The sequence below is a fragment of the Rhinoraja longicauda genome, chromosome 16 (genome assembly GCF_053455715.1).
Source record: "Rhinoraja longicauda isolate Sanriku21f chromosome 16, sRhiLon1.1, whole genome shotgun sequence".
Taxonomy (NCBI): Eukaryota; Metazoa; Chordata; class Chondrichthyes; order Rajiformes; family Arhynchobatidae; genus Rhinoraja; species Rhinoraja longicauda.
The window spans coordinates 31,209,852-31,226,809 of NC_135968.1; the positions used below are offsets into that span (position 1 = coordinate 31,209,852).

The 16,958-nt window shown below is 43.0% G+C and overlaps 1 protein-coding gene across 7 annotated transcripts in view; it reads right to left on the reverse strand.

Annotated features, from left to right (window-relative positions):
* ate1 (arginyltransferase 1) overlaps positions 1 to 16,958 on the reverse strand; it is a 134,475-nt gene that overhangs the window by 100,592 nt on the left and 16,925 nt on the right. For 6 of the 7 annotated variants that reach the window (XM_078413539.1, XM_078413542.1, XM_078413540.1 and 3 more), the window contains exons 4-5: positions 13,370 to 13,467; positions 9,500 to 9,748 (exon numbers count right to left, since the gene is read on the reverse strand). In XM_078413539.1, the coding sequence (XP_078269665.1) occupies positions 9,500 to 9,748; positions 13,370 to 13,467 (347 nt within the window). The remainder of the gene's footprint in view (positions 1 to 9,499; positions 9,749 to 13,369; positions 13,468 to 16,958) is intronic. The other variant, XM_078413538.1, reaches the window with a different exon arrangement.

The following is a 16,958-nucleotide window of genomic DNA, read 5'->3' on the forward strand; positions in this document are numbered from 1 at the left end:
TACCGCTGCGCCACAGTGACAGCGTTTCCCTTTTCAAAAACTTGCCTGGATAGCATATAACAACATTTTTCACTGCATCTAGGTAGATGACAATAGTAAACCAATACCAGGTAGTTATGCTACAACAGGTTTTTCATAGCTGCAAATTGCACATAAATTAACCCCCTTTTTTAATTTTGACATTTTCATAATTTGCTATAACACGATGTTTCCTATGAATAACGTTATGGCAGGACTGTGGGGCAAAATAATGTACTGCCTTTAAAAATCTATCTGACTCACTAATATACTTCAAGGATTTTCTTCACCTGAACTTCGGACTCATAAACGTTCTTGAAAATTACAACGTTATGGCAGGACAATAAATCGTTGATATATTTACAGCTCGGAGCTTGAAGCTTTCAGCCCTCTCCACTTCAGCGTGTGTACAGTTGAATGCGTTTCCACAATACTATTGGATAGGGAGTTTCAGTAGTTGAATTCAATGACTACTAAGCAACAGGATTTGGTGCAATATGGAAGGATGTTTGCAGGTTATGCATCTGCAATAAATGTCATGTTGTCTGGTGAAATTCTATACCTCAGATATAATAACATACAAGATAGGAAAGATCATGTGACTGCCAATGCTTTCAAAAAACAGATTACAGCCAGAAGTAAAAACTAAGATACGTGATGACAGTCATGCTGGCTACTAGATAATCTAGAAATAAAAATAAAGAAATGATGAATAAAAGTAGCAGCGTTCTATGTATTGTTCGGGACAGAGCTGTGATTGCTAAGTTATACAACTTAGTTTGGCATTGATACCATTTTGTCAGAGCTGCTCTATAAAGACAATGCTGCATGTTTACATTAAATAGGTCAAGGGTCAAGAGTGTTTTATTGTCATATGTCCCAGATAGAACAATGAAATTCTTACTTGCTGCAGCACAACAGAATAGTAAACATAGTACCCTGTAAACAATATAAACGAGAGAATAAAAGGTTCAGTGTATATATACACATACTCACAAGTACACACAAACATACATATATATATATATAGTATAAGAATATATATATACACACACACACACATGTGTACACATATATATACACATACATACATACTCAAAAAACAATAGTAGTGCAATAATACTAATAATAGTCTCTTGTAGTTCAGAGCTTATGTGAGGTTGTAGTGTTTAATAGCCTGATGGTTGTAGGGAAAAAGCTGTTCCTGAACCTGGACGTCACAGTTTTCAGGCTCCTGTACCTTCTTCCCGATGGCAGTGATGAAATGAGTGTGTGGCCAGCATGGTGTGGGTCTCTGATGATGCTGGCTGCCTTTTTGAAGCAGCGACTCCGATAAATCCTTTCGATGGTGGGGGGGGGGGGGGGGGGGGGGGTCAGCGCCAGTGATGGACTGGGCAGTGTTCACAACTTTTTGCAGTCTTTTCCGCTCCTGGGCGTTCAAGTTGCTGAACCAGGCCATGATGCAACCAGTCAATATGCTCTCTACTGTACACCTGTAGAAGTTCAAGAGAATCCTCTTTGACATACCGAATCTCCTTAATCTTCTCAGGAAGTAGAGGCGTTGATGTGCTTTATTTATAATTGCATCATCGTCCCATTGATATAAACAGGATTGTGGGTCCTCATTCTTCCTCTTCCAAAGTCCACAATCAGTTCATTGGTTTTACTGATATTGAGAGCCAGGCGGTTGTGCTGGCACCAATTGGTCAATCAGTCGATCTTACTTCTATATTCTGACTCATCACCATCTGTAATTCGTCCAACAACTGTGGTGTTGTCGGCGAACTTGAAGATGGAGTTCGCACTGTGTCCGGCTACACAGTCATGAGTATAGAGTGAGTAGAGCAGGGGGCTGAGCACGCAGCCTTGAGGTGCTCCCGTACTGATTGTTAATGAGGAAGATGTATTATACAAAAAATAGACATCCAAGATGAAACCCCTTCTGGTAAGACACTGCTCTGGTAACAGACACAAGTTCTGCTTACAGGAGTATGCGCAATAAGAACCATGAAATCCACCCACATTTGCCTTTGACTTTGAAATTCAAAAATGTACAGGAAGTGTCTTTTCTCAGATTCAAATTCTTGACGAAATTGCCATGCTGCACTGCCACCCTCTGGTGATATCAGTTTATTAAAAAACGTGAATCTTGACTAACAATTGTATGCACTGGATAGGGGGAAAAAAATATTGCCATTAAAATAGACATTTTATCCTTCCTCATTGTTTCAGTCTAAGCATGTTTCATTATTGACACAGATACATAATAAGCATATTAAATTTGTGTATAAAATCATGAGGAATAGATCGAGTAGATGCACAGAGTCTCTTGCCAGAGTAGGTGAGTAGAGGACCTGAGGACATAGGTTTAAGGTGAAGGGGAAAGATTTAATCGGAATCTGAGGTAACATTTTCACACAAAGGGTGGTGGGTGGAGGGTGAACAAGCTGCCAGAGGAGGTAGTTGAGGCAGGGACTATCCCAACATTTAAGAAACAGTCAGACAGGTACATGCTTAGGACAAGTTTGGAAGGATATGGACCAAATGCTGGCAGGTGGGACCAGTGTAGCTGGGACATGTAGGCCAGTTTGGGCAAGTTGGGTCAAAGGGCCCGTTTCCATACTGTATCACTCTATGACTTAATTACTCTTAATTCATAGCTCTATAAATTATATTCAGTTTTCTACAAACTGAAATTCAAGGAATCTTTCTAATTAGAAAAGTAAAAAAGATCTTCCTTTTACAATAAATAATCTTAAAATAAATAAGATCTTTCCTTTTACCCTTCACCAATATCGCTCTCAGCAAACCAAATTTACACCATTAGACTAAGCGCAGAGTGACATATCCTGCCCTGCTGCCACAAGATGCAACTGCCCAAGTGATTCACTTTGAGTTCAACAAAGCAGTGCAATATCCCATAGGCTTCCTGAGGCTCAAGGTGGAATGCCTCCAATGGGGTTAAAGTTGGCACAAGCACAGTGGTCCAATTCAAATGCATGGAGGAAATCAACTGTTGCAAGAAAGAAATGTCGGCATTTTCACAATTTAACGGTCTCATATTGGATTTAAGGAAGATTTTTATACAATCATGAAAAACAATATTTTAAATTTGTTTTATTTGAACATGTTTTAACCCATTCTGAATGCTAAAAAGAGTGCCAAAGGCAGGTTTGTAGTCTTTCAGTGAAGGTCGGGAGAAGCACATACCTGCTAGCTCATCAGAGGAAGGCAAGTTAGGAGTGCGGGGATTGGCTGAGCAATTAAATGATAAGATTGGAAAATTGGCCAATTAGTCAATTTAACCGCTAATATAAGCAAGGCTTGCTCAAAGGGAGCAGCCTTGTCGAGGTAGGTAAGTGCCTTGTGAGTAAAGTGCAAGTCTTTGGCTCAAGAGTCTTCGGTGAGGAGGCTACACCTGATTTGAAACGCGATTTTTTTTTGTCCACTGAAGAAATGGCAGGCAGGTTGGTGCAGTGTGTTTTTGCTACAGGATGTGGGCGGTCAGGGATGCCAATGGAGCTTCTGGAGACTACACCTGCAGGAATTGTGTACAGGTGCAGCTCCTGAGTGAACATGTTGGGGAACTGGAGAAGCAGCTGGATGACCTCAGGGCCATCTGGGAAAATGAGAGCTTCCTGGACAGGACCTACAGTGAGTTTGTCATGCCAAAGATGCAGGAAGAGAGAAGGTGGGTGACTGAGAAAAGGGAGTAAACGTGGAGAGCAGGAGACCCCAGTGGCTGTGCCTAATGAAAACAGGAGCTGTCGGGGCAGAAGACGCTTCCAGTCCAAGCGGCGGACAGGTCGGTGGCTCCAATCCTGGCAATGAGACTCGACCGTGGAGACTGATGTCGGGCAGAGCCATTGTAGTGGGTGACTCCATTGTCCAAGGTGCGGACAAGAGATTCTGTGGCGGCAGGCGAGACTCGAGGATGGTCTGTTGCCTCCCTGGTGCCAGGGTTAAAGATGTCACGGACTGACTTCAGAACACCCTTGAGAGGGAAGGTGAACAGCCAGAAGTAGTTGTCCACGTGGGCATGAACGACGTCGGGAAGAAGAGGAAGGAGGTTCTGCAAAGTGTGTTTAGAGCGTTAGGAAGAAGACTAAAGCAGGAGTTCTAGGGTGGTTATCTCTGAATTGCTTCCTGTACTTCGTGCTAGTGAGGGCAGGAACAGGGAGATAGGGGATATGAATGAATGGCTGTGGGGCTGGTGCAGGGAGCAGGAATTACAGAGACATGGCTGCGAGGACCAGTGCTGGGAGCTGAATATTCAGGGGTATACGACCTATCAAAAAGACAGACAGGTGGGCAGAGGGGGTGGGGTCGCTCTGTTGGTAAGGAATGATATTCAGTCCCTTGCAAGGAGTGACATAGAATCAAGAGATGTAGAATCAGTATGGACAGAACTTAGGAATTGTAAGGGTAAAAAGACCCTAATGGGAGTTATCTACAGGCCCCCAAACAGTAGCCTGGATATTGGGTTCAAGTTGAATCAAGAGATAAAATTGGCATATCGCAAAGGTGATGCTACAGTGGTTATGGGAGATTTCAACATGCAGTTAGACTGGGAAAATCAACTAGCTAATGGACCCCACGAAAGGGAGTTTGTGGAGTGCCTCAGAGATGGAATCTTAGAGCAGCTTGTACTGGAGCCTACCAGCGAGAAGGCAATTCTGGATTTAGTGTTGTGTGATGAACCGGATTTGATAAGGGAACTCAAGGTAAAAGAGCCATTAGGAGGTAGTGATCATAATATGATAAGCTTTAATCTACAATTTGAGAGGGAGAAGGAAAAATCAGAAGTGTCAGTATTGCAGTTGAGCAAGGGGGACTATGGAGGCATGAGGGAGGAGCTGGCCAGAGTTTTTTTCCGGAAAGAGACCCTAGCAGGGAAGACAGTGGAACAACAATGGCGGGTATTTCTGCAAATAATACAGAAGGTGCAGGATCAGTTCATTCCAAAGAGGAAGAAAGATTCTAAGGGGAGTAAGAGGCAACTGTGGCTGACAAGGGAAGTTAAAAGGACAGTATAAAAATAAAAGAGAAGAAGTATAACATAACAAAGATGAGCGGGAAGCTAGAGGATTGGGACTCTTTTAAAGAGCAACAGAAGATAACTAAAGAGGCAATACGTGGAGAAAAGATGAGGTACGAAGGTAAGCTAGCCAAGAATATAAAGTAGGATAGTAAAAGCTTCTTTAGGTATGTGAAGAGGAAAAAATAGTTAAGACAAATGTGGGTCCCTTGAAGACAGAAGCAGGTGAATTTATTATGGGGAACAAGGAAATGGCAGGCGAGTTGAACAGGTACTTTGGACCTGTCTTCACAAAGGAAGACACAAACAATCTCCCAGGTGTACTAGTGGACAGAAGTCCCAGGGTGACGGAGGAACTGAAGGAAATTCACATTAGGTAGGAAATGGTGTTGGGTAGACTGATGGGACTGAAGGCTGATAAATCCCCAGGGCCTGATGGTACTTAAGGAAGTGGCTCTAAATATCGTGGATGCATTGGTGATCATTTTCCAATGTTCTATAGATTCAAAATCAGTTCCAGCGGATTGGAGGGTAGCTAATGTTATCCTCCTTTTTAAGAAAGGTCGGGGAGAGAAAACGGGAAATTATAGACCAGTTAGCCTGACATCAGTGGTGGGGAAGATGCTGGAGTCAATTATAAAAGAAGAAATTGCGGAACATTTGGATAGCAGTAACAGGATTATTCCGAGTTAGCATGGATTTACGAAGGGGAAATCATGCTTGACTAATCTTCTGGAATTTTTTGAGGATGTAACTAGGAAAATGGACAAGGGAGACCCAGTGGTAGCATGCAGGTACAGCAGGCAGTGAAGAAAACCAATGGAATGTTGGCCTTCGTAACAAGAGGAGTTGAGTATAGGAGCAAAGAGGTCCTTCTACAGTTGTACCGGGCCCTGGTGAGACCGCACCTGGAGTACTGTGTGCAGTTTTGGTCTCCAAATTTGAGGAAGGATATTCTTGCTATTGAGGGCGTGCAGCGTAGGTTCACTAGGTTGATTCCCGGAATGGCGGGACTGTCGTATGTTGAAAGGCTGGAGCAATTAGGCTTGTATACACTGGAATTTAGAAGGATGAGGGGGGATCTTATTGAAACGTATAAGATAATTAGGGGATTGGACACATTAGAGGCAGGAAACATGTTCCCAATGTTGGGGGAGTCCAGAACAAGGGGCCACAGTTTAAGAATAAGGGGTAGGCCATTTAGAACGGAGATGAGGAAGAACTTTTTCAGTCAGAGAGTGGTGAAGGTGTGGAATTCTCTGCCTCAGAAGGCAGTGGAGGCCAGTTCGTTGGATGCTTTCAAGAGAGAGCTGGATAGAGCTCTTAAGGATAGCGGAGTGAGGGGGTATGGGGAGAAGGCAGGAACGGGGTACTGATTGAGAGTGATCAGCCATGATCGCATTGAATGGCGGTGCTGGCTCGAAGGGCTGAATGGCCTACTCCTGCACCTATTGTCTATTGTCTAGTGTACTATGACTTTCAGAAAGCCTTTGATAAGGTCCCACATAGGAGATTAGTGGGCAAAAATATTGGGGGTAGGGTACTGACGGATAGAAAATTGGTTGGCAGACATGAAACAAAGAGTAGGGATTAACAGGCCCCTTTCAGAATGGCAGGCAGTGAGTGACTAGTGAGGTACTGCAAGGCTCGGTGCTAGGATATACATTAATGATTTAAATGGATTAAAAGTAACATTAGCAAATTTGCAAATGACACAAAGCTGGGTGTCATTGTAAACTGTGAGGAGGATGCTATGAGGATGCAGGGTGACTTGGACAGGTTGTGTGAGTGGGTAGATGCATGGCAGATACAATTTAATGTGGATAAATGTGAGGTTACCACTTTGGTGGTAAGAACAGGAAGGCAGATTATTATCTGAATGGTGTCAAGTTAGGAAAAGGGGAAGTACAAAAACATCTGGGTGTCCTTGTTCATCAGTCACTGAAAGCCAATGGAATGTTGGCCTTCATAACAAGAGGAGTTGAGTATAGGAGCAAAGAGGTTCTTCTACAGTTGTACCGGGTCCTGGTGAGACCGCACCTGGAGTACTGTGTGCAGTTTTGGTCTCCAAATTTGAGGAAGGATATTCTTGCTATTGAGGGCGTGCAGCGTAGGTTCACTAGGTTAATTCCCGGAATGGCGGGACTGTCGTATGTTGAAAGGCTGGAGCAATTAGGCTTGTATACACTGGAATTTAGAAGGATGAGGGGGGATCTTATTGAAACATATAAGATAATTAGGGGATTGGACACATTAGAGGCAGGAAACATGTTCCCAATGTTGGGGGAGTCCAGAACAAGGGGCCACAGTTTAAGAATAAGGGGTAGGCCATTTTGAACGGAGATGAGGAAGAACTTTTTCAGTCAGAGAGTGGTGAAGGTGTGGAATTCTCTGCCTCAGAAGGCAGTGGAGGCCAGTTCGTTGGATGCTTTCAAGAGAGAGCTGGATAGAGCTCTTAAGGATAGCGGAATGAGGGGGTATGGGGAGAAGGCAGGAACGGGGTACTGATTGAGAGTGATCAGCCATGATCGCATTGAATGGCGGTGCTGGCTCGAAGGGCTGAATGGCCTACTCCTGCACCTATTGTCTATTGTCTATTGAAAGTAAGCATGCAGATACAGCAGGCAGTGAAGAAAGCTAATGGCATGTTGGCCTTCATGACAAGAAGAGTTGAATATAGGAGCAAAGAGGTCCTGCAATTGTACAGGGGCCCTAGTGAGACCACACCTGGAGTACTGTGCAGTTTTGGTCTCCAAATTTGAGGAAGGACATTCTTGCTATTGAGGGAGTGCTGTTGTGATGTTGAAAGACTGGAGCGACTGGGCTTGTATACTTTGGAATTTAGAATGAGAGGGGATCTTATTGAAACATATAAGATTATTAAGGGATTGGACACGCTAGAGGCAGGAAACATGTTCCCAACGTTGGGGGAGTCCAGAACCAGGGGCCACAGTTTAAGAATAAGGGGTAGGTCATTTAGAACAGAGATGAGGAAAAACCTTTTCACTCAGAGTTGTAAATCTGTGGAATTCTCTGCCTCAGAAGGCAATGGAGGCCGATTCTCTGGATGCTTTCGAGAGGGAGTTAGATAGAGCTCTTAATGATAGCTATGTCAGGGGATATGGGGAGAAGGCAGGAAATGGGTACTGATTGTGAATGATCAGCCATGATCACATTGAATGGCTGTGCTGGCTCGAAGGGCCAAATGGCCTACTCCTGCACCTATTGTCTATATACCAAAGATATACATAAATATTCTGTGGCCCTGATCACACTTTTATTTGCCTGAGAGCCAGAATCACAGAAGCTCTAATCCAGTATGTTGCCCAACTTGAGATAACTCCAACGTGCATTTAACCACACAGATGTGCAGGAAAACAAACTCCCAGGGGAAGTATACGCCAAAATAGTTTGACATGATGCCAGGTATTTTGAATTAACAGACAGAAGATCAGCCAGTTATTAAGAATTAGTGAATACTAGCTGGCCGTGGACACGTTGGGCCCAAACCTCTCCTGCGGGCCCAGCAACCCCTGTTGGGTGCAAACCTCTCCTGCGGGCCTGGCAACCCTCCCCCAACTGACGAACTGTGAACCCTTTGCTGGCGGGGGAGTCTCCCCCGGGGTTGGGGCATGTGAGGGGGGAGAGGAAAGGGGAGAGGGAGCCACTCACCCCAGTCCCGTGCGGCCAGCAGCAGGAGAGCTCTCCTCACCCACCCCCTCATTGGCTGCTGCACCCGTAACTCGGGCGAGTCCAGCCCCCCCTTCGAGCGACAACCCTCCCCAAACTGTGCACGTGTGGATCCGGCGGCCATCTTACGTAAGTATTAGATGAACGGGCCCCAACTGCGCAGGCGCGGAGCCGTTGGGTTCCCATTGTGACGTCAAACACGGCTGACGGGCAGGGTAAATGGAAAAGGGGTTTATTAAAGTTTAAAAGGTATCACAAAATGCTGGAGTAACTCAGCAGGTCAGGCAGTATCTAGGAGCCAGGGGACTTTCTCCTTTCCCTCCCTGTCTTTCCCTCTCTCCTAGATGCTGCCTGACCTGCTGAGTTACTCCAGCATTTTGTGATACCTTCGATTTGTACCAGCATCTCCAATTATTTTCCTACTATTAAAGTTTAAAAAGTGAACAACTTTTAAAATATAACAACCATTTGAACCACAGGACAATGGTGAGTAAGGTGGTCCTGATATTGTTGTGCTATCGTGTACAGTTTTGGCTGTATTTTGGGCACGTACAAAAATGCAATATAGAAACACACGAATATATATACATGATGAGAGTTTTAGTAATATATAAAAACATATATATAGATAGATACTGAATGCTCTGGTCAGTTTCAGAACAGTCAAAGGCTCCCAAGCATCAACTCAAGTCACAAATTTTGTCAAGAATATTACATGGGAAATTCCAGTTAAAATAAATCCTTAAATCCTACCTGGTTTAGGATTACTTTTCAATGATTCAGTGGTTGCATTAGCCTCTGCAGAGGTGCGTTTTTGACCTGGATCCCTGTTATCACCAGCAGGGTCTGTCTGAGGTTTCTCATGTACTTCAGTAGACGTGGGTACTTCTTCAAGGCTCACAATCTTCAAAGGTTTCTCCAGATCTATGTTAACTTCTGAGGTACATGGTGCAGGTAGGTGACCAATTCCAATATCTTCATTGAAGGATTCCATAGGCTCAACTTTATAACATAGGACAAAACGCAATTACAGCATGGATTTCCGTTGGAAGGAAAAAACAAACAAACACCATGAAAGGTAGAGTCTTAGAGAGCATAGAGGATAGAGGGACCTTGAGTAAAGGTCCATAGATCCTCGATGGTGGCAACACAGGTAGATAACATGTTTAGAAAGGACTATGGGATGCTGGCCTTTGTTAGTCGGGGTACTGAATATACAATAAGGAGCTCCAACTTTACGAAACATCAGCCAGATCAAGCTGGAGTACTGCATGCAGTTATGGTCGCCGTGATGTAGAGAGGATATGTCAGCTATTGCAAAGTTGCAGAGGAGATTCACCAGATGTTGCCCAAGAGAGCAGTTATTTGAGAGTGGGGAAGTACGTCTTCCTGGAGCAGAGGAGGTTAAGTGACCCCATAAATAAGCTATAAAAAGACGAGTATAAACAGGGTAGAATGCAGCAAACATTTCCCCATAGAGCTAGACATTCGCCAGAGAAACAGGCCTGCTGACCAGACTTGTTCGTGCTGACTGAGATACCTATCTCAGCTAATCTCATTTTCCAGCACTTAGCCCATATCCCGCTACTACTTTCCATCTATGCATCTGGCCAAATGATTTTTAAAGGGTGTGATTATATCTGCCTCTCCAGCTCTTCTGGGAGTTTGCTCCATACGCCTACCAGCCTCTGAATTTAAAAAAACTAGCCCTAGAATATCGCCAAATATTTTCCCCTCACTTTAAACTTGCATCCTTTAATTTTAGACTCTCCTACCCTTGAAAAAAGGCGGTGATTATCTACCCTATCCACGTCCCTCAGACTTTTATAAATCTCTGGAAGGTCACCCGTCAGCCTCCTCTGCCCTATGAAAACAACCTCGTTCACATTCGAGAGCAAGCATATTTTCCTGGTCCTCATCTTTCACCTTACCAACCTCTGCATCCAACACATTCCCCAACATTTCCACCACCTTCAATGTGATCCCACCACCGGTCACACATTCCTATCCCCTGCACTCTTTTGCAACTCCTTGTTTCACTCATCCCTTCCCACCCAACCCACCCCCTTCACAGGCATTGCCCTTGCAACTGCAGGAGATGAAACACCTGTCCCTACACTCCTCTTTCACATCCATTCAGGGATGCCAGCAGCCCTTCCAGGTGAAACAGAGGTTCATGTGCGCCTCTTCCAACTTCATCTATTGCATTTTGTGTTCCCAATGTGCCTCCTTTACATTGGCGAGACCAAATAGCGAGGCGTTCATCTCACTGACCACATGCTCACTGTCTGCCAAGGCCTGCCCGAGCTCCCAGTTGGTAACCATTTTAATTCCCCTCCCCATGCAAATTGGAAAAACATCACCTCATATTCCACTAGAGTCTATTACAACCTAACTGAATGATTAGAATGCAACAAAAAGCTTTTCACTGTACCTCGGTAAACATGAAAATAAACTAAACTAAGAACTAAGCAAGCCAAATACTTCTTTTCAATCACCCTAAACCCCTATATCACCATTTTTAGGGAGCTGTAAACTTGCACCCCAAGATCCTTCTGCACATTGTTTCAGTCTCTGCTGTTTACTGTGCATCAGTATTAGACGACAAAATGCATTAACTTACATTTGTCCAGATTAAATTCCATCTGCCACCATTCTGCCCAACTTTCTAGCTTACATTCGTTCCTCCGTATCCTTAGGCAACCATCCTTCCCAGTTACAACTCCGCCCATCTTCCAGTAGTTAGTGAACTTATCAAACCACAGGCGGTCTTATCCAAGTCATTTATATAAATATGACAAACAACAAAGATCACAGCATCGATCCCCGTGGTACCCCATTGATGACAGACATCTAATCAGAAAGACAACCCTCCACACTGCCTTCTATTACCCAATCAATTTTGGATCCAGTTTGCTAAAACACCTTGGACCCCATGTGCCCTAACATTCTGGAACAGCCAACCATTTAGGACCTTGTCAAAAGTCTTGCTAAAGTTCATTTATATCGTGTCCATCACCATGTCTTCATCAATGTTCTTAGTAATCTGCTCAAAAATCTCAAAGTATTTGTGACACAAGATTTCACATGCTCAAAACCATGTTGACTCACGCTGATCAGTCCCTGCCTTTCCAAACCAATCGTAATCTTAAGATTTTATTTTCAATAATTTCCCTACAACATGCAGCTTCTTGACTGATCTCCACTCCTTCTTGAACATGGGAGCAAGATCAGCTAACTTGGAGTCTTCTGGTACCTGACACATGGCTAAAGATGATGAACAAAATATCCATTGGAACTGCAGCAATTTCCTCCCTTGCTTTGTATAATATCCTGGGATAGATTTCACCAGACCGAAGGGATTTGTCCACCTTATATGTGCTTCAATATCACTAACACTTATTTCCTAATATACACTAATGTTCCAGACTATTAGTGCATACCTCCATTAATTCTCCCCATCCTCCCAAGCTTTCCCCATGGTGAGTACTGACAAAAAATATTAATTCAGGAGTCCGCACATCTCCCCTGACTCTAAAAGCTTCCCTTTTGGCTCCTGTGGGGATCTACTCCTTGAATAGCTACCCTCTTGCTTCTAATAACTTTATAAAAGATAAAACTACACAATTTAAATGGACAGGTCAGAGTGAGTCTAAGGTCACCTTAAGAGTGGCAGGAACCGAGAATGCACTGAGTAAAATAGTGGATAAAGCTAGTGTAGGAAGGAACTGCAGATGCTGGTTTAAACCAAAGATAGACACAAAAAGCTGGAGTAACTCAGCGGGACAGGCAGCATCTCTGGAGAGAAGGAATTGGTGACGTTTCGGGTCGAGACCCTTCTTCAGACTGGCTAGCAAGAACATTTAAGTGTCTTGATAGGCACGAACCAATTAGGCATAGAAGGGCATGGAGCAAGTGCAGGGAGATGAGATTAATAGGAGAATGTGCCCACTGATTGGAGAGGAGTTGGGCCAAATGGCCTGTTTCCATGCTGTACAATTCTCTGCCTCCATGACAAATGCTTCAAGATGAAATATTCCATTAGATACTGTCACAATACATTTTATTTCTCATTAAATCTTACAATCCAATCTTTAATTGAAATAAGAAAACCCCACTTTAACAGCATTTTTAAATTATCTTGCTGAAAATAGAACATGAGACATATACTCCAAAAAAAACCTGAAACTTCATTCACAATCAAAATGAAAAACAAGCTCAATATTAAAAGTACTTGATTTGTTCTCAACCTTCTTGCATGGTACACAAGGTAAAGTACTGTCCATCTATTTATATTTATATGAGAGAACAATCGTGCAAAATTGATATTTTTGTGTTACAAGCAAGGAACAATGCAATGCTTTCATGTTGTATAGTCAAGGACCTTTAAAGGACAAGTTATTTCTGAAGATTGTTTTTTTTCAAAATAAAGATCAGCAGAGTTAACAGATTATCTAACTGCCATTTAAAAAGGGGATGAAATGGAAGGTAATTTTGTAATAAACTTTAGGAGGTAGGAAACAAGACTAAATGTCAACCAAAAAATATGAAAGATGAACTACTTTTAAGTACAATGTTGTATTTGGGTCATGATAGTTAGCAATATTAATAGTGGGCACTCACCAATACCTTTTGCTCCTTCTCCTTTGGTGAGAAACCGTGTCATTTTTTTAAATACTTTCTTTGAGGACTTTGCAAGCTTGAAGTCCAAAAGATGACATCTGGAAAGATAAAACACATACATTTTAATGCTATTCTATTGAATCACTAACAAATTTGGAAGTACTTCCACAGATACATTCCAGTATTCTTATACAAGGCATTTACACATACAAGCTCATCAAAATCATGAAAAATCTGCTGGGAGAACTCAGCAGGTCAGGCAGTAAACGTAGAAGGAAATGGACAGTCAACATTTCAAGTTGTGTTCCTTCCTCTGGACTGAAAGAATGAGGGCCAGATAGCCATTATGAAGAGGCAGTAGTGTAGGGCAAGACATGGCACACAACAGGAGGATCCAGGGGAGGAGGGGTGGATTTGGGGATGAAGTCAGGTGAGTAGGTTGGGACATGATTGGTGGAGGTAACCATATTGCTTTCGGTGCTTTCAGCGTGGCATCCTCTATATCGGTGAGACCAAGTGCAAACTACCCAACTATTTGCCCAGAACCTGTGCTCTGTTCGCCATGGCCACTTGAAGCTCCAACTGCTAGCCATTTCAATTCTCGTCCTATTTCTATTCTATTGTCAGCCTCTTCTTCTGCCAAGGGGAGGCAAAACACAAACAGGAGGAACTGCACCTTATATTCTGCCTCGATTGTTTACAATCTGTCAGCATGAACATTGAATTCTCGCATTTTAGTTAACCTGCTCCCCCCTCAGATCCTCTATTCAACCAGATCCTCCCACTTCCTTTTTTCCCGTCCCCTCTCATCCAGTTTCTTCTCAACCCCTCCATCTGCCCATCACGCACACACCTAATAAAGAGGAAAGAAGATTAGACTTTACTGCCTTCCATCAGTGAGGAATGTGGGGAATCCACTATAGTGGATGTTTATACCTAGTTGTGTGTCTTGTTGTTTTTTTTAGTATGACTGTATGGTAAATCGAGTTTCACTGTACCTTAATTGGTACACATGACAATAAAATACCTTTGAACTTCCCATTTGATCCTCTCCCCTCATTGTTTCTAACTGCCCACTTCACTTTCCTTATTTGTTCCCATTGCCTTCCTTTCCCATCAGATTAATTCATCGACCTCTTGCCCCACCCCCCTCACCCAATGATCCGCTGTTCCACTGGCAGTTTGTTTTTACTCCAGAATCCAGCAATTACAGTCTTTTGTATCTCTCATCAAAATCATTACATGACAGATATAATTTGATCGGAAATAGTGAATACTAAATGACAAAAGCAAATGTGCTTGTTTGGATTTAAAATGCCCAATTCCTATATAATAATAGTAACCACTAAAGTTTCTGAGATCTTTGGAAGTATAAATGCTCACACCCCAAAACATTAACCCAAAAATGTCCACAACAAATGTTAAACTCAGTGCTTTATTGATGTCAATTGCAAGATATTTGAAATAAAAGCTCAGACATATTTGGGGGAGAATATATTTAATAATTAAAAGAGAGTCTAACTAAAGCCCCAGTAACTCAGATTCTGATCACATTGAAGAAAAACGAGCACACTGCTCTCAGTATGACTAATTATGTTCCTGTTTATTATTTTCACAACTTTCTCACCACAAAAGCAAATGATGGGGCAATATAACTTTTTTTTGAACCAAGGTTGCAGATCTGGGTCTCTCTCTCTCTCTCTCTCACACATCGCGAACACCCAGACTCACTGCATCTCTTTAATTTCTTAATTCCAAACAGAAAATTTTCAGGTATCTCTTGGTTTATCCCATTTGAACCATGTGATTTATCCACTTGCCTTTCCAACTTGAGGTCATCATTAATTTTTAGCCCATCACACTTCTTGATTACGTTCGTTTCCTAGGACGCCAGCAACACCATCTTCATAAGCGATAACGAATGTTAATTACTCATTCGCTACCTGACATCATACTTTCGACCAGCATCATTCTCCTTTCATAGCACTTTTCCTGCTAAAATCCCTGAAGAATAATGTTGGACTCTTAGGTAGTCACAATACATGCTCTTCTTATTTCCTTTTTCAGTTCCATTCTGAACATGCTATAATCAGCCTGGCTTGCACAAGTATTAACAACCCGATATGTGTCATATTCTCTTTTCTCCCCATTTTGTTTCATTTTCAATCATTTATAGAGCTCAGACTTTAATTTCCCTGCTCTTCTTCATGGGAATGAACATGGGCAATAACGGCATAATTTCTACCTTAAAGTCCTCCAATTGTCCTATTATATTTTTGCCTGTCAATCTGTGATAGAAGTTTATTTATCCCAGGAAGGAAATTGGTTTGCCAACAGTCATAAAACACAACAAGATTCATGAAATTAAAGTGACGAGTGAAGTCCAGGATTGGGAATGTGCACAGATTGGGGTATTGTGGGGGGGGGGGGTTAGGGAAGGGGAGTCAGTCTACCCCATATAGATGGGAGAGGAGTTATACAGTTTGATAGCCACAGGGAAAAAGGATCTCCTGTGGCGTTCTGTGCTGCATCTTGGTGGAACCAATCTGTTGCTGAAGATGCTCCTCAGGTTGACCAGTGTGTCATGGAGGGGGTGAGCTGTAACGCCCAAGATGCTCTGCAGTTAGAAGAGCATCCTCCTCTCTAAGACCATCTCCCATGAATCCATCTCCACCCCCAGGACGGAGCCAGTCTTCCTGATGAGCTTGTCAATTCTGTTGGTGTTCGCGGCCTTCGCCCTGCTACCCCAGCAAACGACAGCAAAGAAGGTGACATGGCTATCACCGATTGATAGAACATCCGCAGCATCATACTGCCGATCCATTATAATCCCATTGAACCTGACCCATCACTAAATAATAATTTTTACCTTGGAGACATCCATACCCGTGTTCAATTGTCATTCAAAATTTTATAATTTATAGTTGGGCACAAACCTCTCCTGCATTGGTGCAGCACCCTCTCCTCCCCTCCTCCCCCCTCTCCTCCCCTGCCTCCCCTTCCCCCTCCCACCACCTCCCCCTCCCCTCCCACTCCATCCCCCTTATCCTCCCTTATCCTCCCTCGTCCTTCCTCCCCCCTCTCCCCCCCTCCCTCCCTAGGAGATACATTTAAACTTTTAAATGTGAATAACTTAAAAAATATAACACCGATTTCAATGAAACTTCTTCCATTAGCACCAAACGGACAACGGCTAGTAAGGCGGGCCTGAAAATGTCACGCTATCGTGTACCGTTTTGGCTGTAGTTCAGGAACGAACAAAAAATAAGAGTTTTAGTATACAGATGGTCATTGTTTCTTTCACGTTTACCTCAGAGCCAAATCCAGCAACGCCAAGGGTTTATATGACATATATTAACCAATAAAGTTCTACAAAACACATTTCTAAAGCCCCTCTCCTTCTTTGCCCTCAATGCAGACCTCCTAACATTTGATTTTACAAATTCATAATTTTGATGTCCAAAATTCAGAATTTTACATCAAAATTCATAATATGGTGCGTGATGCAACTTTTCAGCTAGAAAAAAAGTATGCACGCCAAATGCGCATACGCCTTGTGCTACATTCATGTGTGAAAAACCACTATTAT